Source organism: Crocuta crocuta, unplaced genomic scaffold, assembly GCF_008692635.1.
Source record: "Crocuta crocuta isolate KB4526 unplaced genomic scaffold, BGI_CrCroc_1.0 scaffold25, whole genome shotgun sequence".
NCBI lineage: Eukaryota > Metazoa > Chordata > Mammalia > Carnivora > Hyaenidae > Crocuta > Crocuta crocuta.
This window is the reverse complement of record NW_027532015.1, coordinates 17,525,151-17,542,278: the sequence shown is the minus strand read 5'-3', so window position 1 is coordinate 17,542,278 and position 17,128 is coordinate 17,525,151. Positions and strand designations below refer to the sequence as shown.

Genomic DNA, 17,128 nt, shown 5'->3' with positions numbered 1-17,128 from the left:
AGTGTGGTGAGTGACCATTTTTCTGTAGAGGTATGTGTGCATTTCTGTTTGGATTGTAAGAGTTTTTTCTGTGTTAAGGACATTAGCCTATTGTGTGTGATATTTGTGAAGATATCTCTTTTTATATTTTCATGTATCTTTTCAATTTTGATTTTTTTCGGGGGGTTTATGTGTGAGCAGATTCAAGAGGTCTCTTTCAAACAGAGGTTTGCTGTTTTTGTTTTATATTCCACTGTTTCTGTTACAAAATCCGTCTCTGAGAATCAAAAGACATTATGCCTATTTTTCTTTCTTTTCTTTTTTTTTAATGTTTTACTTATTTCTAGGAGAGAGAGAGAGACAGTGTGAGCAGGGGAGGGTCAGAGAGAGAGGGAGTCACAGACTGAAACAGGCTCCAGGCTCTGAGCTGGCAGTCAGCACAGAGCCCGACGCGGGGCTCGAACCCACGAACCGTGAGATCATGACCTAAGCGAAAGTCGGACGCTTAACGGACTAAGCCACCCAGGCGCCCCTGCCTATTTTTCTTAGAGCTTTTTTAACACTTGAGTTTGCATGGAAATTTTTACATAGATGGTATGGAGTAAAGATGAACTCTCTTTTGATTGTCTCAGTATAGTTTTTTGATGGTTTGTCCTTCCAGATAGGTTTGTAATATCTTCTTTATGTAATAGTTTTGTTTTCATTCCCTTTATAAAATTGAGCACGTTGTGCTGGGTGTGGAGCCTGCTTAAGCTATCTCTCTTTCCCTCTCCCTCTGCCCTGCTTGTTCTCTCTCTCTCTCTCAAAAAAGAAAAAAGAAAAGAAAAAAATAAATAAAATTGACCACATATTTTATAACATTCATTCTCTAAAACTCAATAAAGATCACCTGGCAATCCAGACAGATTTTCCTATGATAGCAAGCTGTCATATTAAGATACACATTGTACTTTCTCAGTTCACATGCTTTAGAAAGTGAATGATTAATGCAGACTCTTAATTTGTAATCTGCCAATTGCTTGATGACATATCTCTCTCAGCAAAACAGTACACTAAGCCTTTATCACACACCATGTCTCCAAAAGTTGTCCTCACATGTTTTTGTCTACAGTATTCCTGACGAGCTGTTCACATGTTCCAATTTTGCCATGATGTAATTTTCAAGATCCATTAAGTCTGTAAGATATGGAGACAGTCCATAATGAGTTTTGTTCTTTGGAAATAATGCTTCTGCAAATTATCACATAAATGATAGTGCATTTTGGTAGTGTTACAAGTAGATAAAAAAGGTAACTTTTCCATTTTCCCTCTCGTTTCCGTCTTTTTGTTTCAGATAATCCACTGTTACCTGAAGGACGCTGCTTCCGTTGGGGCGTGGCAGGAGACGGGAGGGAGCCACATGGAAGACTCCCAGGACTTAAATGAGCAATCAGTAAGTCTTAATTCAGGCTCAAGTTTGCTGAAAAATGTTGTGGTAAGACTACTCAATCCTACTGAAGGGAGTTTATTGTAAAAAGCAAGAGTTGTTAAATATGTATGTTTTAGTTGAATTTTGAATTCTCCTCCAAGACCATAAAACAGACTTTTGGGAATTTATGCTGTTCCTTCTTAACGATGCCACATGTTGAGGTCTCCCTTGATTGTCTGCTTGTAAAGCCAGTGGGAGAAAGACTAGGCATTTAAATCATGCTGAGTGTTTTTGACAGTCTGTAATTTTAAACACCTTCTTCATTAGGTTTTATTCCAAAAGTGCTTACATAGTGCATATATTATTGAATGTCGGAAGCATAATGGGACACAGTATATTACTGGCCTACCTACTGTCCATTTCAAAGATGGCAGTGACAGCCCTCATGTGCTTTCATGGTGTCTTTATTTTGCTAAGTTCTTTGCAGAGCGAAGAATGCACAAGATCGGTGGCAGTCATTCTAAGATTCTGATTTCTGAAGGGCTTGATGTGGACTTTGCTCCTGACTCCTTATTTGTGTCTCCATGACACTCGTGCCTTAGTGTGTGGAGCTGAAGTCAGTGGGAGTCTTCCCTGACACTCCCCCATTCCTGCCAGCTGTTCTTCCTGTGGACAGCTAGCCATGTCACAAGTAAGGAGCCATGTATCTGCCAAGTGTGCATTCTGCAGATTGATGTCATACGTTAGTAGCTTGTATGATTGTGACTTGATCTGAGAGTCTAACATTTCTACAAGGCAACAGGAGACAGTGTGTTTGTGTGTAAGAATGTGGTTCTAGAAAATGTGACTATGATGAGCTTGGTTTTGAAATACAGGAGGATATATGTTTTGGTGTAACGTGCCAGTTCAAGTTCATTTGTTTCTTGAAGTATTTCACTTAAAAGTAAAGATAACGAAGCCTTTAATTTACAGATGAGACCATTGTCTAATTTCAATATATATTATCTTATTATTTAACATTACATGGCATTATTATAGGAAAAATGTGACAAAAAATACAAAACCATAAAAGAATAAAAATATCTGTCAAATGGTAGAGATTCTGTTCTTCAGAAATTGCCCGACTAGACAAATAGAAATTAGGAGGCAGGGGCACCAAAGTAGTTATTTATTTTAAATGCTGGTTATCGTAGTGTGGACTTTAACCAAATGGATGATAGCATGATGGGGTCACCCACTCCATTGGGTGTTTATGGTTCCCAGGGGCGTCAGAGGGCTGTAAGTGACACCGTGTATGTGCCTGAGTGAATAATGATGTCGTTTTAGTGGTGCTGCTTCCCGAGAGGGCCACTAGTGATCTATACTTTGTTCTTACACGCTGAAGTTTACTTAAAAGTTTGTGCGCACACGTGTGTGTGTGTGTGTGTGTGTGTGTGTGTGTGTGTGTGTGTGTGTGATCAGTTGTCCCTGTTTTCAGGAGACCCTGGGGTTGCCCAGGACATGGGACTTTCAGAGCTAATGCAGGTGCATCCTCAAGAATGAATATTATTTTTTGGTGTTTTGGAGGTTAAAGGAATATGTTTTTATGGTTTACATTAGAGTGAAGTTGTTACACAAGATGCTTTGTACCACCTTTTACAAAGGGAAACCTAGCATTTGTAAATCATGCATCGTATCCCCCAGTGTTGTTTTAGGGTTGTGGAGCTCAGCATTAAAACAGAGTTGTTTTTTAAGTTCCTGGTGTCGCTCATGTGCAGCCAGGTTTGCAAACTAGAAATCTAGTGTGACCTTCTGGTCTCTCAGCTCACACTCAGATGCTGAATTTGTGGTGAGGATAGAGGAGACTTTGAGAGAAGGAAAGAATGCTCTCCACTAACCCCCCTCCCCTCCACAGTTCCCCATCCCCACATCTCACATTGAACTCACCACCAGAGGGTTACCATAAGTCTGGTCAAAGTCACTGATCATCAGATCAGCTCCTGATCTGTGGAGTGGGTTGATAGGCCGTCAAAGAGTGACCACTTCTGGTTTAAAACAGAGGAAGCTTGAAGTTTGTGTCAAGTGTTAATGACTTTTAGTGACTTCGATTTTGTAAACATCCTTGAGCCTTTTTCCTTCAAGGTCCTTAGACTTAGAAGAGCAGAGAGGGCCAATCTGTGTCTCATCTTGTACAACTGCGAAGGAACTCTTGGGGCTGTGAAATGACTTGCCCATAATGGCATGGCTAGTAAACGTCAGAGTTGGGACTTCACACAGGTCTTCTGACTCCAAGTCCAAAGCTCTTTCTGGAACATCAACATGCCTTATGGCTTTGGGGTTTCCTTATTTTGACATTCATCACTAAAAGTGGCAAAAACAAAACAAAGACAAACAAACAAACCTGATTCAACTCCTTTGCATTGAAATGATTTCTATTTGAGTGAAATTTTTAAGTGACATTAAATTTTATAGAGTATATTTATGTTTTCAATAATTTGAAAACTAATACTTCACATTTATTAAGATAGAGATAAAATAAGGTACAATTAAAAGAAAGTTCATAATAAGATCAAAGGGAATTTGCTTGGATCATAGAAGACTTCTTTCTTTAGGCATAGATCTTTAGGCATGTACTAGTTATTGTACATATAGACTAAATCTAGCATTTTCTGTTTGCTGTCTCCAATCCTTACTATCATGTTACCGTGTAATTGTTACGGTCACCATTTTACAGGTAAGGAAACTAAGGCTTGGAGAATATCAAGGTCACACGGCTGTTAAGTAGCAGAGATTAGAATTGAACCCACTTTTATCTGGTCTTAAAATCATTAATGGATTTTGCATGATATAGCATAGTACAGTGGATAGGGACTTGAGCTTGAAACCAGAAATCCCTGACCCTTAAATACTTTGTAACCATTAGGAAATTACTTAAACTCTTCCTCATCTGTAGAGTGGGGAGGATGATAAAAAGAAGTTACATGAAAGGCTTAGCATATGCCCCACTTAGAGTAGAAGCTTGGTCAGCATTAGCTGTTCGCTGTTCTACAGTTAATTACCTGACATATTCAGATGGTCTTTAAAGGCTATGGGATAGTGCCTGCATATCCAGTTACCTTCTGGCAGATCTCCCTGCCTGGAAGTTCATAGTTTACAAACTCAGGATATGAAAACTGAACTCACAAGTTCCCTTCTTCCAGTTTTCTCCTTTTCTCCTCTATTCCGGTACTTTCCATCTCCTCTGTGGATGGCACCCTCAGCTACAGAGTAGATTAAGTCAAAAAGCAGGAAGTCATTCTTTTTGTCTTCATCCCCATTCAAACTCCTGTCTATTCTTTTTAAAAAAGGTTTTATTTTTTTTTTTATATTTGAAAGAGACAGACAGACAAAGCATGAGTAGGGGAGGGGCAGAGAGAGAAGGAGATACAGAATCCAAAGGGGACTTCAGGTTCTGAGCTGACAGCACAGAGCCTGATGCAGGGTTCGACCTCATGAACCTCGAGATCATGACCTCAGCCAAAGTTGGATAGATATGCTACTGAGCCACCCAGGAGCCCCAAAACTCCTGTCTATTCTTAATTTTTAATCTCCCTCAAAGCTGTTTTCTCCGCTCTACATCTTCTTTTGGATCTTTATTTTATCTCTCCACTATCTTTGTCTACTTGAAGTTGCCTCTAAGTGGTCTTTCTAAAATACATAGCTGGTCATGTCGCTATTCCACATAATCTCCTTCACGGATCCTTTCAGGGGACAGTTTCAAGTGTGCAGTAAAGGACACAGTCTCGATTGCTTAACCTGTATCTCTCCAGTACCATTTCTGGCTTCTTTCGGTTCCCTGAATCTTGCAGGTTCTCTGAGGTTTCTGTAGCCTCTTCCCCAACGAGGTAACTTGTAAATCTGGAATACTCACTATGGATTTCCCTCCCTCTGAGCAAGCCGCTCAGACTGCCTTTCTTCCCCAGGCCATCAGCCACGCTGGGTCAGGGGCCTCTGCAGTGTGCCACCGGTGGCATTTACCTCTATCCCAGGACTTACCCCACAGAACTGAAATCTTATCTGTTTATTTACCTTTCTACTGGATTATAAACTACTTAAGAGTAATAGCCCGTCTTGTTCATCTTGTATCCTTACTTCTTAGCACAATTCTTGCTGACGTTTAGTGAATGTTTTCTACAAAAGCTTGTATCTACTGTTACTTGCTAAGGTATGTTATTGAATAGCCTGGTGAATTTAGAAACCAAAATGTTATTATCAGAATGGATTACTGACTCGTGAATTCATGTTTCACTTACATTTTTAAAAAATTGCACATAACATATAATACTCTTTTGACAGCATGTAATCAAAACAGAGTTTTTGGTTCTTAATTTTTTTCTTGCATTATATCTGGATTTTATTTTGCAGTCTGGCTGAGAGGATCTAGGGAATTCTAAGAGGTCAGCAATTAAAGTAAGGTTTAGTTTTCATTTTTGCCTGAAATTCTATATTAGAACTTCATAATTACTTAGAAGCAGTTTTATATACAATTAGAGCTTACTACAGTTTTTAACCTAAATGTTATAATAAATATGAATCTAGATTATATACTAATTATCAGAAGTTCCTTTTGGTACTATGGAATATATTATATTCCCTGTATTCAAATAAAGGCTGAGCAATATTTATTGTTTTTATAGTTTCTATAGTATCCTTCTATTTTGAGATATTTTGAAGTCCTTTTTCAGTAGTAAATATTCCCATAGATATTTTTTCTCATCTGATTTATTCATATCAAAATGAGGGGGAGTGTGGCCTAAATCTATCGTCAAGCTAGCAGTTTTGGGAAAAAAAACACTGCTTGTGAATTTTAACTACTGTCTGTTATGCAGTAAAACATTAGTAGCTTCTAAGTAAATTGAGGGAGAATGAAGAAGTGACAGTTTCCTTCCTATCGGATAGCATTCCCTAATATTAGACATTAAGGGCCTGACTATTCCTACATACGTCAACATTGTTAGTGAATCACTTTAATGTATATTATTGATGACATATATTGGTTATGATGTCTAAATTCACATCCTTTGGATTCATATTATATAGATATGTTGCAGCAATATTTTCAGAAGTGTATATATATTTGTAGCTACTAATAATTTTTTTTTTTGCATCCAACCTGTTAATAATGTGAATTAAAATTCTGGAGTTAGTTTAATAGATGTATCTCTCTTCTGTCCCAGTTTTTCTCCCTTAGAATACCAAATAACTTTAGATTATTTCTCAGCTCTTAGTTGGTAAAGATTGTCTGGATCATTTTTGATTAGAGCCACTAGCCCATCTTTAAAACCTGTGCTGTTTTTGGAGTCTTTTGGACAGGTTTCTAGCTGTTATATGGAATCCAATAGGTCATCCAAATTACCCTTTAGACGTAGAGCTTCTGAATCACCAATTTCTGTCAATGTTTTCACACCATGCTATAAAAAATTATTTTGATTAAATTATTAAATAATTTTTCCCATTTTTGATAGCATGGCATTGTCAAAATCCTGGAATTTCATCATTTTATTGCTTTTTTTCTTAGGTATCTAAATCAGTTTGAGCAGCTAGCATCCAATGCATTTTATTCTGATATAACCAACATCAAATTATTTTTGAGGCTACAAACCCATTAGGAAGAACTTGGCCTTTAAACTAGTCAAAAGAATCAAGTTCACAACATGTATTTTTTTGCACCATCCCAACTGGACAATATATTTCAGAGTTCAGTGGAATTTTGTTTAAAGTTGAATCACTTTCAAAAGTGTTGTAACCCCCAATTGCCAATTACGTCTTTACTTTGCACTTATATAATAGAGTAAATTATATACAGTAAATTTGGTTTTTTAAAAAAGTTTTTATAAAGTTTATTTATTTATTGAGAGACAGAGAGAAAGAAAGAGGGGAATGAGTGGGAGAGGGGCAGGGAAAGAGAGAGAGAGAGAGAGAGAGAGAATGAGAGAATGAATCCCAAGCAGGCTACATGCTCTGTGCTGAGCCCTTATGTGGGGCTCAGTCTCATGACCTTGAGATAATGACATAAGCCAGAAGTTGAGAGTTGATGATGCTTAACAGACTGAGCCACCCAGGTGCCCCAGTAAATTTGATTTTTAATTTTTATTAGTTACTAAGGCTTACTGTTTCATTTTGAACAATTTTCTAACTTTGAATTTCTATATTTTTACATGAGTTGATAAGGATTCATAAGAAGATTCCATGAATTATCTATAGAGCTTCCTAAGATTATAATTTAATTTTACTAAAACCTTTCCACAAATTTTAAATACACTTGTCTATAGAGGGAGAGCGCCATATTATACAGAGTATGGATTGTGATTTTGTATCATTTGCCGTGAGCTGGAGAGTAAATATTAGGCTTTTCTTCTGTCGCTTGTAATCATTTGGTTAGTAGTTGTCCCTGATGAGAAGGGCCCTAAAAGTACCTCCTGGCTCAATAAAGAAGAGAAACATTATCAACGTAGTTCAGTCTGCCATGGACTTCGTAAGGAAGAGGAGTGGCACGGAGCCTCACACCTGCTGATCCTCAGGCGAATAGCTGTCAGCATCTTTGAGCCTTCAGTATGGATATTATAGATGCAGATAAGAGCTATGAGATCGTTAGGTACCAAAGTCTCTTACCTGAACTTACAACTTACATATGATATATAGATTGTCCAATAATTCTGTCTTATGCATTAAAATGAAAATAGCTGTTTATGATAGAAATGCAGTCTATTTCTTTCATGCCTTAATAATTTTCTGAGAAATGGAAAAATGAATATAATGTCGATTTTGCTGTAAGGTCAGCAAATGTCAGTGAATGGACAATTTTGGCTGATGAAAAGAGCTTGTGTCCATTGATAGTGCTTGATGTGACTCATCTCATTAAACTGCCCTGCAGGGCAGGCTCTGTCATGACCCTAGGCTGAAGAAGAAGACACTGAAGATGAACTTAAAGATCTTCAAGGCTGTGACAGCTAGAACTCTGTGCTGATGGAATGTGAGCTCGTGTAGTCTTCTTCCAGAATCCATGCTGCTAAATGTATTATCTTACCTGCTTTAATCAGTTTAGATGGTTTTCAGACCCTTTGATACATTTGATGTCTTGGAGCATTCCATTAAAACTCAACTTGATATCAGCTTATTAAAATGAAAAGCAAACGTTTTAGATATCCTGGGTCTTGGTGAGAAATAGAAGTTATTCTACTATGGTTACTAATCCACTGCACAACCTTCTTTACTAAATATTTTGAACAGACAGTCATGAGATAGCAGTATGTATGAAAATTGAATGATATTCCAAAAAACTCAATTAAAGAAATATTTACAGATTCTTCATTGTCTGTCAGGAACTTTGCTAAACTAAAGATTAAAAGATAAATACTATTCTTGTCGTCCACCCGATGTAAGTTTAATATAAGATTTAGTTTAATATAAGATTGTAAGGTGTTAGTCAAGTTCTAAAGTTATTTTAAAATGAGCTTTGGACAGTGGCAACTATTCAGTGAATATTTGTGAAACAGTATATTTGAAACATGGTTTTAGATATTAGAAACCCATGGTGGGTGGGGTGCCTGGGTTGCTCAGTTGGTTAAGTGTTTGACTTCGGCTCAGGTCGTGATCTCATAGTTCGTGGGTTCAAGCCCTGCTGTTATACTCTGTGCTGACAGCCCAGAACCTGGAACCTGCTTTGGATTCTGTGTCTCCCTCTCTCTCTGCCCCTCCCCCACTGGTGCTCTGTCTCTCTCTGTTTCTCTCTGTCTGTCAAAAATAAATAAATGTTAAAAGAATTAAAAAAAAAAAAGCCCATCGTGGACAAAATGAACACATATTATGATTCCCACTAGCTTGTATTCTAGTTGGGGGAGATGAGCAGTAAACAAATACAGCATGTTGGATACTAATAAGTGCAAGGAGGAAAACCAAATAAATTTGGGGTGGAGGAGAGGAAGTTCTGGGGGCAAGGTAGGTGGGTAGGGAAGGTTGCGGTTTTGGGAGGGGAGTCGGAGGATCATACTGAGAAAATACCATTTCCACAAAGATTTGGAGGAGGTGAAGGAGCAAGCCTTAGGACATCTGGGGAAAGCGGGTTTGGTTATAGGAAACTGCAACTGTGAAAACTGAGGTGACAGCATACCTGGTATGCTTATAAGATAGAAAGGAGGCCAGTGTCGGTGGCACTGGTGGAGAATGCAAGGTGGACATAAAGAGGTAATCGTGATGGAAGGTAGAGGTGGAGGAGGGTACAGATCACGTAGGGGGTTTTAGGCCATTTTAAGAGTTTGAGTTTTAACCTAAGTGATTTGTGAAGCGATTGGAAAGTTTTGAGCTTGGGGACAACATGATCAAAAAGATCATGTCGTCTGATATGTATTGAGAATGACAGAATGATGACAAGAGTAGAAATTGCATTATTGTTAGTGTCCAGATGTGAAATGGACAAGACAGCAGTGGGGAGGTGGTGTGAAATGGTTGGATTCAGCACATGTCTTGAAGGTGGAGACAGAGGACTTGCTGATGGGTTGGATGGGGATTTTGAGAGAAGGGAGTCAAAGATGATTTCCAGCACTTTGTCCTGAGCAATGGGAAGGATGGCATTGGCATTTGCTGAGGTGGATTGACTTAGAAGGAACAGATTGAGGGTGGAGATTAGGAGTTCAATTTTAAACATGGTAGCGGAGACATTGCTGTGTTTTCACCAATCTGGTTTCATACTTCGCTTCCCTGGTGCATTGGGAACTATGCTTTCTAGCCTCCTTACACTTAGAAAGGACCATATGGCTTGTTTTGGTGACTGAAATGCAAAGGGAAGTGAAGTGTATGTCACTTTCAGGTTGAGGCCATCAAAAGCTGCTATGTGATACTTCCGTCTGTGTGTTTTACTAACATGAAGAATGAAGAGGAGGCTTCAGGTAAAGATGGTAGAATCCTAGGATTGAATGATGCTGGATTGCTGAGATACTGCATAGATTTCTAGAAGAGTATTAAGCAACTGAGTTCATAGAGACATGTTTTACCTGATACTAGACATATGAGTGGAAATGTTAGGAAGTCAGTTAGATGTAACCATTTGGAACTCAGGAGTAAAGATTGAACTTGAAATATAAATTTGGAAGGCTTCAGGGTATCGCTGATATATAAAGAATTATTAGTTGAGATCACAAAGAGAGTAAGTCTAGAAGGAGACAGATTAAAAGGGCTGAGTCCTAGGGCACCCATATTTAGAGGTTGAGGTGATGACAGTTTACTTAAGGTGGATGCTTGATCATACTACTGTAACACCTATGAACATACCTTATGCCACACCTGTACGTTGCTACAGCCAGTGGGTTTTCTTTCATTGCACTTTCTTCCAAACTTTCCAACAATCACATATCATATCTGCACTACCAGTTACTGGGTTCCTCTCTCTCAAGGAAGAAGGAGCCAGCCTGCAGCTGAATAGATATGAGACACCATTCACCTCTTTGCATTTTCTAGCCAAGTAACAAAGCCATAAATGTCTAGAAATCAGTCAACAAGTATTTATTATCTTCTCGTTGCTGCGTTTGTAGATACGAGATTTCTGGGCATTCCAACTCAGCAAAGAATTTACCTACCTCAGGGTTTCTCAGCATTATTGACAATTTGGGTCAGATGGTTCTTTGCAGTGGGGGCTGCCTTGCACATTGTATGAGGTGTAGAAACATTTCTGGTATCTGCCCACTAGATGTCAGTAGCACCCACTTCCCTCCTCTACTTTTTATCTTCAGTGATAATCAAAAATGGCCATAGATTTGGACAAATGTCTTCAGGGAGGCAAGAATTGCTGATCTTTGTTATGTCTCCTTTCAGTGGGTTATTTGCTTATGTATTTATTCCCTGCAAAATATTGGAGGAAGTTTATCTGAACATTTATGGTAATATGCTGTACTAAATTAGAGGGAACTAAGATGAAAAGGGAAACATATGATCAAGAGAATTTAGGCAATAAAGCAAAATAACATTGCAAAGTTTGCCACGTTAGCAGTGAAAAATAATAAGTACTATGCTGTTAGCAGGGCAAGTCTGTTTTAAGAAAGGTGAAGAGAAGAGCCATACATAGGCTAAGGCATGCGTTAACTGGGCCTTGAAAGACAATAAAATTGTATGGGCACAAGAAGACCTTTCCTGGCCCGGCAAGTTGCAGGAATGAAGACTCAGAAGTACAAAATATAAGACAATGAGGTCTGTCCAGACACTGTGGATGAATTAGAATTTCTGAATCAGGAACTTTATGGGGATGGAGGTGTAGAGAGGTGGGATATCTAGCTGTGAAATCCTGAAAGCAGAGTGAGAAAAGATCTTTGAAGTCAAGCTTGGAGACTTACATGTTGCTTGGTGTCCAGCATGATGCTCGGACATGAAGTATAGATGTGTAAGATACTGCCTTATCTTTGGGACTTTTATCTTGGACATAATGGAAAGTTGTATAATTTTTGAGTAATAGAGTAATATTTTTTAAATGATGTTTTAGGAACATTAAGCAGATGGTGGGAAGATTCATGAAGGTGTGAAACTGGGCATGGAAGATGATTTGGGGGATCTGGAAGCAGTTTGTGTGTGAGCTGAAAAGGGCTTAAACTGGGGGTGGGGGAGGGACTTCTTTTGTAAAAGGCAGGACAGGAAATAATTTTGGGTTTTCTGGCTATCCAGTTTGTGTACAACTACTTACCTCTGCTGGTAAAGCATGGGGGTAGTCATAAACGATGCATACATGAATGGTCATGGCTGTGTTCTAATAAAGCTTTATTTACATAAGCATGTGGCAGGCTGTGGACCATACTTGGCCAACTCCTGGTGTAAACTCATGGTGTCTCACTGGAAAGAAATCAAGGAAAAAATCAAGGAAAAGGACTTAAGGAGAAAGCTTTGCTGAGCTTGGTAACCAGCTGAATAGAGCTAATAGAGGAAGGATGAGGGGTGGATGTGGAGAAGAATAAAGCAAAGATTATCCTGGAATATCAAGTTTAGGAGGTACTAGTAAGATGGTTCAGGAGCAGGTGCCAGTGACTTGAGAAAAGAGAAAGATGTGTTTGAATTTAGAACTGTAGAGAACATGTCAAAACAGCAACTGGTGAAACTCTTTTGTGCCATGGAGAAGATGTCCAGGCTGACCATGTAGAGCAGAACAGTATTTTCCTTGGGGTGCTGCTATAAGGGGGAAATAGCGTCTTGAAAAAGGGCAAAAGCATGAGGATAAACCTAGGAGAATGCCATGTTTACAAAGTGGAAGGAGGAAAATAGATCAGAAGAGACAGGGAAATAGAAGGAGGATCGGTCGGGATAATACTGTCTCCAGAGCTAAGGACCAAGATAACTTTCAGGAAGAGTTGCTCATCACTGTCTGACCTTTCAAATGGTCATGCAGAATGGTGGCTGAGAAAAAGACTGTCTCAGTTGATTAGGAGGTCATTGGTGGCACTTTGGAATACAGTCCATTTGAGCTGTGGTAAGAAGAGACATCTCAGAAACTCACTACAGAGAAGAGGAAGTAAGAGGAAGCTTGTGTGTTTAAAGAGAAACAGAACAGTAGTTGAAGGGGGCACCTTTTTCAAAAAAGAGGAGGCTTGTGTATGGTTGATGACAGGAGAGAAGGACACAGTGGACTCAGGTTGTTGCAGAAAGGATAATGGGGCTCACTGGAGGTCAGAGGAGGAAGATAACATTGGGATGGGGGAGGGATAGCACCCTCTGACTCTGAAAATGCTAGGGAAATGCCTAGTTTTAAATATTCTAAAGTGCTCTCCCTTGATGTCATTCATTGTTTTAGTAACATGGGGGGAAGTACATTTGTTCTCATAAGATCAGGAAGTGGATAGAAGCATGGTAGGATGAAATACTTAAGTGGTATAAAGAAGATTAGCAATAACTATTACATGAAAAAATGGTAGGTGATCTCTTAGAACTCAATAAATGGATTATTGAGAGATATTTTCAGTTTTCCTTTAGCAAAGAAGGTTGCATTGAATAGGACTTAAGACTATTTGTTAGCATTGAAAGTTTATTCTTTTTTTTACATTGAAACCATTAAAAAGAGACAAGAGAAAATAAACACTTTTGTGATTAATGGAAATGCCTCTTATCTTTGGAGACACTGCTTGCCATGTTTTCTTTGGAGGTCAGCATGTCTGACCAGAAGAAGAGCCTATTTATGTAGATGTGATTGTGTCAGATTTGACAGTAGAGTCAGCCTGAAAAAGTAGATGTCTCAAGTACGTGAAATTCTATCGTTTCATATCTTCTTGGGCTGAGGAATGATTTCTCTGCCCAGACTTCTTTAGAATGTAAATACCCCTATAAGAGTAAATATGTTAAGTTCACATTAGCTCTCTTGGCAGGAACCAGGATAGCAGGATGGAAGGTTGGCAAAAACAACAAACAAGAAGAGACAAACACTGCCTGCTTATTTTGCTTAGCTTTTGTTATTTTGCCCAATGTGCTGCAGATGACACATGGGGCCAGTGGATTATAACTTGATTGTGAACCCCAGACGCTCAGAGCTAACACTTATGTAGTCCTCGCTTGGGCTTTCTAAGTGCTTTATGTATAGTAACTCAGTTAACTCTCTCATGGCTTGATGAATTGGGAGCCATTATCATCTGCCAGTTGATAGGGAAGGGGTCATCCAGCAAGCAGGTGCAGGAGCAGCATTTTAGGCAGGAAGTCTGGCTTCTGAGGCCACAATATTAACCATGAGGTGTGTCTGCTGAGAAAGTGCCCCGTAGTTTTTAGACCTCCACCCTGACTCATGGCTACAACAACAACAAAATTTTGAGAATGTTGTTTTCATACATAAGAAGAGCAAAATTTGATCTGTGTCTATTTCTTTCTTTTTAACAAATATTGATTGAGAGGGGGAGAGAGAGAGAGAGAGAGAGAATCCCAAGCAGGCTCCCCACTTTAAGTCCAGAGCCCAATGCCAGGCTGGATCCCACAAACCTGGGATTTTGACCTGAGCAGAAATCAAGGGTCAGATGCTTAACTGACTGAGCCACCCAGGCGCCCCCATTTTTTCTATTAACATTTTCTTTAATTCACAGATCTATCACACCAGAAATAATATGAAGGAGTAGACTGAAGATGATAAAATAGATGGTATTTATTTTTCAATCTAGTGATTTAAAAAGGGGCTTGTAACAACCTTGTATGGTGACAGATGGCAGCTAGATTTATTGTCACAATTTCATAATGTGTATAAATATCAAATCACTGTGTTGTACACCTGAAATGAACATAACATTATGTTTCAGTTATTTTTTCAGTAAAAAAATGGCTTAGGTAGATTTGGAGTACCTGCTGGCTTTTCTACACCAGGATCTATAGGAAGACTCAAAAGCACACTCACATTTCTTTTGCATTAAATGTCATGTCCACTTTATTGTCTTTTCATATTACCATTACCAGAGGGCTTGTTCTATAGGTGGTGTGACTTTTAGAGGTTACCCCCTTCAGAGGCTTTATTCTTGTAGATGCAAAAACGGAGGCTAAGAAACTCAAGTACCTTATCAAGCTAAGGCCATTACAACAGCCTTGTGTTTCTAAATGAGAGCTTTGATTTGTTTCAACCTCAAAACTCACATTTGAATACTTTCACATACAGCTTTTTAACATGTTGAAGTTAAAGTCTACCCCCTGAAAACTGAAGCTGAATTATTGTTTTATTTAGAAGTTGAGGAAGCAGTCACCTTTCTTTGAGCTTGTATTAAAGTCGGTAGGTCAGGGTCGTTTAAGACAGCTCAAGCAGAGGTGTGAACCCCTTTATTTTACATGTTTGTTTTTCTCGTGGTTATTATTTACTGCTCAATCAGCATTAACAGAAGAAAAATAATTTGGCTGCGAAGTTACTTTAATATAGGATTTCAAAGGACCTTATTAGAGAGAGATGTAATTTCATCCTCTCGGCCTTTTATATAACAGAGTGCATATTTGGGTTACTTCATTTTGACCCGGAATTAAACAATAGATTTAAGTGGTGCACAGGAAGTTAAAATGTTTATTCAACAAAGATTTAAAAATATAGTATGGTTGTTTTTCATATTGCTAAGGGCGTCTTTATACTTGATAGTTTTATCCTCTTATTTTATAGCTAACTCATGTCTGAATAGTGCCTGCCTCAAAATTCTCTTATTTCACAAATCTCATAAAATCTAGGTACTCAATAACTACCACATATTATATAATCAGTGGTTTTTAAGTGCGTAACTTTGACAAATTGATAGACATTGTATCATTATATGTTTTTGTATATTGCTTAACACTGTATAGCCATATTACTGAAAATTGTAGAGTAAATGTCACAGGTTAGAACAGTGATTCAAATATCAATATTAAGGGAAGTAAGCCCAGAGGTCCGTAAAGTACATAAAAAGTAAATAAAAGTTGTTAGAGCATTTGCATAAGATGAAAGAGACAAATAATGTCAGGGTGCCATTAACTCTGTGGCAGTGCCTGAGTATCTTCCATGAGACTCTTCCAGTGGCCCCAAGACTGATAACTCTCCCCTTTCTTCGGCACTCTGTTTTGTATAATAAGATCCACACTGATCCATGTTTGGGGTGATGGTTTCCATCTTCGCTGTAAGACTGTGGACTTCTTAATTTCTTTTCCATGAAATAAAGTTTTCTTTGGCTAGGAGCCCAGCTAGACTGATGTTTCCCCCCTCTCCCTCATTTTGTTTGTTTGTTCAATATCTTAGATTTTGAGAGTCATTCAGAATTAAAGACCTTGCATATTACCCTAAGAAAAATAATTTGTGATTTGAAACTCTTTGTGAAAACTCAGAAGAGGTGTTTAATGTTTAAGTAACTTGTTATGGGTGGTTGGAGGTCCTTCTGAAGTGCTTGCCTGCTGAGAATTTGTATGGTGCTTATAATGATATTTGTTTACTCTGTGGATGGTTCAGACCCATTCTGTTGTGCCCAAGATACTGTGCAGAAGTAAATCAGGAATCATTAATGATAATTTCAGGTTATGCATAATTATTTTAGAACATTGAATGACTTTGCTAATCTTCGAGGGAGTAAACCTTACCCTGAACATTTCTGGTTGAATAGGTTTAATATTTCAAGGCTAGATTGATTTTGTCCTTTTGTTTATTTAATATTTTGTTTATTGCACTGTCATTGGAATTGTATGTACATTATTTTCATTCTTGAGCCCTAATGTCAGGCTTGAGGAATTTAAAGGAATTAATTGAAGGACTTCAGGATATTGGTGTTTGCTACATGAATATGGATTGAATGTTAATGTTGGATCTTAAGCTGGAAGTTGCTTTGCTGTTAGATTCTATTAGGTTGAGTGTATCAACCATTATGCAAGGAATTGGGAGGAAAATGAACTCCCAGTGCCTGGTTTTCTCTCTCTTTAGGACAAGTAATGAATTTAGGAATTGAGAGAAAAGGAAAATTTTTGTGTTGCTAAATTTTGTTTAGATCTTGCAACATTATTTTAAAAGATATCCCTTGACGTCTTGGCTGTATAGTAAAAAGCCCCTAGGACTTGAAGTATATTTATTTAAGTAGTTTTGTCTCTAAATGTTGCCCCTTTGGCAGATTTTTTGCTTGTTAAAGCTTGAATAGACTGTGGAGACCAGCATGTCCGACTCTGTTGTTTCATAGATGTAATCAGGGTCAGCTATGGACGAGCGACCTTAAAGAGGTTGCTCAGGATCCCATAGCTGGTAGGCGGTAGAATGATGATTCTACCTGGGTTTGTTGTTTTTTTTTTTTT

General features: G+C 38.3%; 1 protein-coding gene across 1 annotated transcript in view; it reads left to right on the top strand.

Annotated features, from left to right (window-relative positions):
- Window positions 1–1,368: 1,368 nt before the first annotated feature.
- Window positions 1,369–17,128, top strand: part of EYA4 (EYA transcriptional coactivator and phosphatase 4) — a 263,359-nt gene continuing 247,599 nt past the window's right edge. The window contains exon 1 of the mRNA XM_077776010.1: window positions 1,369–1,411. Coding sequence (XP_077632136.1) covers window positions 1,379–1,411 — 33 coding nt within the window. The 5' untranslated portion in view covers window positions 1,369–1,378. The remainder of the gene's footprint in view (window positions 1,412–17,128) is intronic.